The sequence below is a fragment of the Chelonia mydas genome, chromosome 20, assembly GCF_015237465.2.
Source record: "Chelonia mydas isolate rCheMyd1 chromosome 20, rCheMyd1.pri.v2, whole genome shotgun sequence".
Taxonomy (NCBI): domain Eukaryota; kingdom Metazoa; phylum Chordata; order Testudines; family Cheloniidae; genus Chelonia; species Chelonia mydas.
Window position 1 is genome coordinate 7,566,900 of NC_051260.2, and position 8,811 is coordinate 7,575,710.

The 8,811-nt window shown below is 54.2% G+C and overlaps 1 protein-coding gene across 1 annotated transcript; it reads left to right on the top strand.

Annotated features, from left to right (window-relative positions):
- Positions 1-25: 25 nt before the first annotated feature.
- LOC119564333 (protein PET100 homolog, mitochondrial) lies at positions 26-4,254 on the top strand. Its single transcript, XM_037884286.2, has 4 exons — positions 26-284; positions 1,882-1,968; positions 2,712-2,744; positions 3,104-4,254. Exons 1-4 carry the CDS (start codon positions 258-260, stop codon positions 3,179-3,181), a joined length of 225 nt encoding a protein of 74 aa, XP_037740214.1. The 5' UTR covers positions 26-257; the 3' UTR covers positions 3,182-4,254.
- The last annotated feature ends 4,557 nt before the right edge of the window (positions 4,255-8,811 follow it).

Below are 8,811 nucleotides of genomic sequence, written 5' to 3' on the forward strand. Positions count from 1 at the left end.
ACCGCTTATTGGCTAAGAGGGCCGCACTTCCGGTGAAGCTCCACCTTCAGGGACCACTTCCGCCCAGGCGCCATCTTTACTCCGGCAATCGGGGAGCGGGGCCCTCTTCGCCTTGTTCTTAACCAATGACCGAAGCTGATGCTGCTCCTTGACCAATAAGCATCACGTTTGTTGCGCTGTGGGAGCGCGGAAGCTGGCGGCTCCTGAGGCCCTGAGAGGAGGCGGGCGGAAGTAGTAGCTGAGGCGTAGCAGACAGGATGGGGGTGAAGCTGGAGGTGTTTCGGGTCAGTGGCAGAAGGGGGCGCGGGGGGCTGCTACAGTCGGAGTAGGGATAGAGAGGCCCTGTAGGGTACATGATGGGGCTGGGGCAAGCGGTGGGGGGTGTCTGTGGTTGGGGGCGGGCCCTGGGGCAAGTGGGGGTTTGAGGTTGGGGGAGGGCCTGCTGTGTTCCCCACAGGGGCTGGCTCCCTAGTAGGTGTCTGCCCCGTGGTGGCTGCTGTTGCCACCTCTGCCCATTTGTCCTGGCAGACCCATCTCATTGATGCTACCCATGGGTGCCCCCCCCCCCACCCCGGCCTGGTAGCCCAGCGCGAGCTCTGCCCATGACCCCCTCCCACTTGGGGGCCCAGCCTCTGCCCATTGGTGCTGGGCTGGGCTGTCCTGGTACCAGGGTGATGGGTGTCATAGAAAGACTTGACCAGCTGGAGCTGAGGGGCCAGCATTGAGCACCTCTGAAGGGAAGGGGTGCCCAGGGCTGGCTGCTTGGCGCTGGGGCAGGGGACAGAGGAGATTAAAAAATTAAAATGGAAAATGCTCATTAGAGGGCATCCCAGAGAAGCAGCAGACAAGCCTGCGGGTCAAAGCAAATACCCCAGGTTGCCAGCCTCAATCTCTGGCAGCTCAGCGGCAGCCTTGAAGATGGGGCAGCCCATTAGTAGAGTGGCAGGATCCAGCATGGCCTGAGACAATGGGCATCTCAACAGGAGAGTGGAGAAATTCTCCCCGCCCCTTTTCCCTAGGAATGGTGTGCCTTTGTGGTAGGAGAGGGCTGGGACTCCACCATCATGGCCTTGAGAATGGGGTGGCCTTGCAGTGGGTTAGCTTGGTGGCAGCAGGTTTACCGGGATTCCCCCATGCGCTCTCAATTTGCTAAATTTTTAGCTCATAAAATTTTAAGGCACTGTTCAGCAAGTGTATAAAATGTCTCTGTAAAAAACATACAGCCAGGTCCTTCCTCATAAGGGGAAAATGCTTTGGCAATAGCCTTGCAAAATGCTGTTGGTCTGGACACGTGAGGATCATCTAAGCAGATGTCTAAGCTATCATTAGTTATTGCATGGACCCAGAAGAAAGGAAGAGACTTTAAAAGAAAAGACACATGCACACAAAGTTCCTGGACCAATACATTTTAATGTGGCTTGATCAAAGCTAAGGTCTGGTCTACACTGACAACTAACACTGACTTAGCTATGTCAGTCAGGGATGTGAAAAAAATCCATAGCCCCTAGTGACAGAGCTATGCCGACAAAACCTCCAGTGTAGAGGCAGCTATGTAGATGGAAGAGAGCCTCTGTAAGCAGAGCAAATGTTGTCTCAGGAGTTGGTGTTCCAACACCAGCAGAAAAAGTCCTGTCACTGTACGTTCCGTCTGTGCTTGGAGCTATGCTGGCCTAGGGTCTGTAGTGTGGATGTAGCTGAAGTGAAGCTACTCTGAGTTCATCACTGCCATGTGCTTTGCAGGGGCTTTGCTTAACTGGGCTGTGTAGTACCTGGGATTTCATGCAAGGCCATCCTTGTTTAAGATGTTTAAATGACGCAGCTCAATTCAGTGTTCCACTTAATTTGGGCCACATGTTCCCCCTTTCCTCTCTTCCTCGGCAGATGGTTCTGTATTTGTCCTTCCCCGTTGCCATGTTCTGGATCTCCAACCAAGCGGAGTACTTCGAAGAATATGTCATCAAAAGGAAGGTGAGCATGGTGTTCTGCTCTGGGAGGAGAGTGCAAGCTAGTGATTCATGCAGGAACTGTGATTCAAACAATCAATAAACCCTTCTGTTTTACGCTGGCTGAGTGTCACTCCAGTCCACAGAACAGGGTTGCATTATTCCCTTTGGGAGTTGAGGCCCCTGGGGTCCAGAGCAAGTGGACTCCCTGAAGGGACCCTCGGCGAGAAACGGGTGTGCTAAGGCTCGGAGAGGTGCGGCTCCAGGAGGTGGAGGGGCTTAACCCCCGAGAGAGAGTGGACCCCCGAGAGGGGATGTCTCACTGAAGGGGGTTCCCCCCATGGACCGCACAGGGCCAAGAGTGGGCACGACCTGTGAGTCCGTGACAGGTACTGTGGGGGAGGACTCCAGGGTTGTTTCCAGCTCTAGGAGGGTAGTGTGGGCTAGTGGTTAGAACAACGGCGGGGTTCAGTCAGAGCTCATGGGGGTGGGGAGTTTGGGGTGACGTCTGGAGAGGGCGTTTCCTAGAGCTGACCAGACAGCTGCACGGGCTTCGTTTGCCATGCCCTGCTTCTTCCCCACCTCTGATAGGAGAGAGACCTGCCTAGGAGCTATTGCTAAGGGGGGTTGGGATGGCAGACATCCCAGCAGGCTCTGTTGGATCCATTTCTCCTTGTCATCTGGCACTAGCTCCCCTGCTGGGTAAGACTGGCCCTGGCACCCCCCAGCTGGTAATCCTCACAGGTGCCTACATTTCTGTTTCCACAGAGGGAGATCTACCCACCCGATGATGACCGCCAGGTGAGTGTGCTGCCCCCCCATGACTCAGCTGGGGTTTGAAGAACAGCTTGCCCAGCCCCTGGAGGTTTGGGACGAACATAAGGGGCTCTGTGTGTCCTTCCTTCCCCACCAGTAAGAGATTAATGCTAACCTGGTGAGTTACAGGCTCCATTAGCTGCAGCAGCATCAGGGCTGGTTTCTTGAGTCACTCTCTAGTGGTTAGAGGGTAGCAGGATCTCTCACGCCTCCACCAGCCGTGCATCTGGCTCTAAGGAGACCCAGGAGGGAGATGGAACCCGTGGAGTTGTGGTATGGGGGCATGAAGCAGGTGAACAGTAATGGTTACTGACCCTGAACCGTCCCCTCTGTTTGTACCTCAGAGGAAGGAGCTGGAAGATTTCAAGGAGCGGATGCGGAAGAGGCATGAAGAACAGCTCCTGCGTGCGGCTCAACAGTGATCGCACTTCATGCCCCCTGAGCTGGAATGAGGAAGAGGGGAGCATGGCCTGGAGTGGGGGAAGGACACCCCCCCCCAACACACTGATTTACACACCTCCAGGGGACGGAGGATGCAAGTCACCACCAAGGGGCTGTTGGGAATGCTGACCCCCTGGCACTGGCATGGCTGCAGTCAGCTGCCCTCCATGGAGAACTCCAGGCCTGTGGGGTGAAGGGAGCTCAGATATGATGGCAGGGGGTTAACTGTAAATAAAGTAATCTGCTGTCTGCTCTCTTGGGGTGGGTTGGGGGGCTTCGCACATGCTCGTTAATTAATCCTCACAGCCCTTCTGGTCGAGAGGGAAAGAGGCTCAAAGGGAAAACGGCTTGAGCAAATCCCTTCTCTTTGCTGTACCTCAGTTTCTCCACCTGTAAGAGAGGGCGGTGAGGCTGAGTTAAGAGTAAAGTGCTTTGAGCTGCTTGGCTAGGAGGTGCCAGGGAAAGGCGCAGTGTTGCGTGAGCAGTGCAGGGGTTTGGGACCAGAGTCAGGCATGCAAGCTTGATACTGAGAAGATGGGTTTCACCTTGTGGTGTTTTGAATTGGTAGCGAGGGAGGCGGGAAGATGGAGCCCTTGCACTGGCTGGCAGCACTCAAGGAGAGGATGGTGGGGCCTGGGCCAGCAGGATTATGGAGCCTCTGGAGAGAGGGATGGGCCGACCCTTTGGAGAGCACAGTGCGTTCCCGCTCCAGGAATGAGCCCCTGGGATTGCCCTGGCGCTCTCTGACTCCATGGTCCCCTCCCACTTGGACCTGGCTGGACTATGTGGCTTTTCCGATCTCTGCTGTGTGTTGTCACACGTCCTGCTCAGACTCAGCATTCGTGAGTAGGTGAAACCCTGCTCCACTGTGATTCTGCTAAGTCTGGCTGGCTCCCTTGACTTTGTCTGGGTGGGGCACAATGTGTGGAAAATCTTGCAGTAAATGCATCCCCCCTCCCCTGGAGGCACTTCCTCTGCGTGTCTGTGTCCTGGCCTAGCCAAGCTCTTGCTTGAACTGACTAATAAAATCCTCTACCATGAGGACATGTGCTGACCCCCTTTGCCTCTGGGCTGCTCTCTTTTGATCTGATCTCAGGGTTGGAGGCATGTCCCCTGGTGCAGCATCTTCCCCCTCACCTCCCTATCTTCTATGGCCTGAAGTCTCTTACTCTTGTAGCCTGTCTCCAGTATTAGATGCCCAAAGGTCCCATAGGGCTATGTCTAGCACGCTGTGCCCTGGGGCCTGCCCCAGGGTTATCTCCGATGCGATGCGCTCCAGGGCTTTGGCCTGACTGGTTGTAAATGTGCTGAACAGTGGGGCTTACAGGAGCCTTTCTGTGTGTGTGCTCCTGCCAGTCGTTGGTGCTAGCCCCTCTGCGCTACAGTTAGCGACTGACCAGCTGTTTGGATGTGGACAAGTCACTTGACTTTGGGCTCCAGCAACAGCAGCTGCCCTCCCCCTCCCCATGGGAACAGAGCAGATCCAAGGCAGCATTGTCTGCCTGAGTCTGCAGGCAGCTCTGCATAATTCCAGTGTTTGTGGCGGGCCTTTGAAACATGGTTGGGAAAAACGTCCCCAGGTTAGGGGGTTGTCTTTGCTTTGTCCAAGGAAACCCCATTCTGGTCTGGCCGAGCTATAAATGTCACTTCCCTTTTCTCGCTCACGTTCCCTAGCAGCCTGCCAAATTAGTCACTGAATGTGAATGTTTCAAAGAGCTGGGCTCACGCTGCACTGCCCTGGGACTACCAGGGTGTAGCTGTAGCAATGTGCAGTGAGGGGGATAGTGGGGCTGGGCTACCACCTGCCAAACTTGGCACATGGCCCCAGTATCCCATCTCAGGGGGCACCACAGAGAGCAGGAGCTCTCCCAACTCTTGGGTGGGGGCAGAAAGAGGTGGGGATTCTCCCAGGAAATTCACCCAGCACGTGGCACCAGATGCCCATCTCCCCCCTAACTGGGGCACTCCATGGAGAAGGAGCCGCCCCCCTGAGAAGACAGCTGGGATGGGCTCAGCTCCCAGTCCCAACCCATGATGCCTGTGGCCTGTCACCTCTGTGGGCTAACAACCTTCAACTGCTGCCAGCTAATGCTGTTAGACCTGTAACTCCACTAGCAGCAGTCTGCTGCAATGCTGAAGGTTCAGCTCTAAAACCCTGCTGATGACACAGAAGGGGGCTGGGGTGGCAGTTCTGGTTGCACAGAATAGAATTTGTGTGATACCCTGATTTTCCTTTTAAAAAACCCTAGGAAGTTATACACCAAAAAATGATGTTAAATGACCCTTATTAAGGTTGCAAAGTCAAGCAGTTGAAAGTTAGGAGATGCCAGATTTACAGTTGCTTACTCCTGTCATTTGGCCCTGTTGGGGGTGTGCATGTTAGTACAGTCTTTAATTTCGTGATCACATAGTGGGTTTTCCACAGGACCCCTGCCTTATTCAGGGCACAGGCTGGACCCGCAAAGGCACAGAATTAAGGCTGCACAGGCAACCTGCCGTTTCCTAATGAACGTGTGCTTGACATTATAATCTACATAATGTTTGTTAACAGCTTTCTTGTATGTAATAATAATTAGCTCTGAGAGGTGTGAACTGCCCCATCCACACCCTTGCATTGTTGACTCTGAAACCTAATGACACTGGAAGTGTCAATAGCATTAACTATTTCAGTGGCTGCTGATCATCTTGGCAGAACCTTCCAGCTATCCTGGGGGTTATGGGTGGAATGGCGGGGTTGTGGGTGGAGCCAGGGTAGAGCCATGGCTCTGCCATGCCATCCCTCCCCCACACATGAGGGGCTAGTGGGGAAGGTGCCAGGGGGTGTAAGAAACAGAGCAGGTTGGAGAGCTACGGCCTGTGGAAACTCCAGGTTCCAGAATGCAGTGCTCCACCGGCATCCACACAGCCAACCTGCATTGCCAGCTGGGGTGTGTAGTTTGTGGGGACAGCACTTTTGTATTGAGGCAGTTGCACTGTCTCCCCGCTTCCCCCATCCAGCTGCACACTGGCAGTGGTGCCAGTTCCGAGCATGGCTTAAAAATTCTGCACGATAAGCATGGGCAGTGGGTGGAGCCCCCGGCTCCGCCCCTTCTGCCCCCCCCCCCACGGCCCGAGCCCCCTTCCCCCCACATGGCTGGAGCCCTGAGACCCCCTCCCCCTTGTGGCCAGAGCCCTGAGACCCTCTTCTCCATAAGTGACTCCAGCTTGGTTCTCACTCGCTCTCTCCCTTAGTTTGCGCTGGCATAACCTTTTCAAGCTTTGTACCTGGGGACCCCCCCAACCCCATCCTGACCAAGCACCCAGGAACCTCCCCCCGCCAGAGCTAGCACCTACCAACTTCCCTCCCCAAACCCACACAGGCTTAGCCCCTGCAAACCTCCCCCCAACCCCACCCAGACCTAGCACCTGAGACACCCCCAAGTGCCCCCCAGACCTAGCACCCATCAACCTCCCCCCAACCCCACTGATACCTAGAACCTGAAACATCCCCAGTGCCCCCACAAGAGCTAAAAAATGTCTTGCTTAAAGTGACAGCTACAATTTGCCCATAATCCTAGGACTCCGGGAACTGGGGCTGTAGGCAGAACCCACCCACTCCCCCTGCCACTTCCCGCTCGTGGGAGTCCCCAGCTCTGCTCTGGCCACCCCCGCCCATGCATCGCGGTGCCCCCCAATGAGTGCCTGGCACACTCCTGCTCTCACGAAAGCTCCTTTTATTGCAGTCGCATGCCGGGAGGTGAGATCACACACAAAGAACAAAGGGGGGGTTCTGTCATCTGCCACAACTGAGAACAGTCTAGAATCCACCCTCTTTGGAACTCCCCTTCAGGTAGTTGAAAGCAGCTATCAAATCCCTCCTCATTCTTCTCTTCCACAGACTAAACAATCCCAGTTCCCTCAGCCTCTCCTCATAAGTCATGTGTTCCAGTCCCCTAATCATTTTTGTTGCCCTTCGCTGGACTCTTTCCAATTTTTCCACATCCTTCTTGTAGTGTGGGGCCCAAAACTGGACACAGTACTCCAGATGAGGCCTCACCAATGCCAAATAGAGGGGAACGATCACATCCCTTGATCTGCTGGCAATGCCCCTACTTATACGTCCCAAAATGCCATTGGCCTTCTTGGCAACAAGGGCACACTGTTGACTCATATCCAGCTTCTCATCCACTGTACCCCCTAGTTCCTTTTCTGCAGAACTGCTGCTGAGCCATTTGGTCCCTAGTCTGTAGCAGTGCATGGGATTGCATAGGAGTGCATGTAGTGGGGGGAGGGATAGCTCAGTGGTTTGAGCATTGGCCTGCTAAACCCAGGGTTGTGAGTTCAATCCTTGAGGGGGCCATTTAGGGATCTGGGGCAAAAATTGAGGATTGGTCCTGCTTTGAGCAGGGGGTTGGACAAGATAATCTCCTGAGGTCCCTTCCAACTCTGATATTCTATGATTCTTCCATCCTAAGTGCAGGACTCTGCACTTTTCCTTGTTGAACCTCATCAGATTTCTTTTGGCCCAATCCTCTCATTTGTCTAGGTCCCCCTGTATCCTATCCCTACCCTCCAGCGTATCTACCACTCCTCCCAGTTTAGTGTCATCTGCAAACATGCTGAGGGTGCAATCCACACCATCCTCCAGATCATTATTGGGCCATCAAGAATCATGACAGTACAAAGTATTGGTTAATGGCCCTATCACACCCGGGAAATGCTACCTTTGGAAGCTGAGGGCATGTCTACACTACACAGTTAAGTTGACCTATGTTAGATCGATGTACAGCCACCACAGTAATTACTGTGGTTTTTCATGTCCATGCTACCTTCCTCCTGCCGGTCGTGTGTGTCCTCCCCAGGAGCACTGACTTATATGGGTGGGGGGTGGGGGGGAGGCAGCTGTGAGCTCCACGTGGAACTGACAGGTGATGTAAGTAACACAGTGTCTACACAGACACTGCGTCCCCCCGTAACTACACCGACCTAAGCGCAATGCCTCTCGTGGAGATGGAGTTATTAGGTCTGCAGTGGGTGACTTACAATGGCAGGAGCAATGCTGTAGTGTGGACACTTACGGAGTTTGGTCGAGGGGAGCTGCCTTTGTCGACCTAACTCTGAAGTGTTGACCTGACCTGAATGAAGGAAATAAAACAGCGGTTCTCAAATGTTTTGTATTGTGACCCCTTTCACACAGCAAGCCTCTGAGTGCCATCCCCTATAAATCAAGCCCTCTAATGCTGTCGTAGTCCCAGGGCTGGCCTTTGGGAAAATGGTGCCCTGGGTGAACTTCTAGTTTGGTGCCCTTTCTTTGGAGGTGGAGTGGGGCTGGAGGCTGAGTGGGGTTGGAGGTAGAGGTGGAGCTGTGCTGGTGGGGCTCAGGCTGTTAGCCCTGTCATATGTGGGGCTGACAGCTCAGGACCCCCATGTAATAATCTTGCCACCCCCAATTTGAGAACTCCTGAAATAAAACAAAGGCACAGGAAAATTGTCCATCTTTGTGGCTGTTTGAACTCTGAAGGGCCAGAGACTTGAAACTGAAGCCAGAGATCCCCAGAGGCTGCCCCCTGGGGTGCCCTGAAAGATGCTTCGAATTGACAGATCCCGACAACTCTGTCCCTCTCAGGAGTTA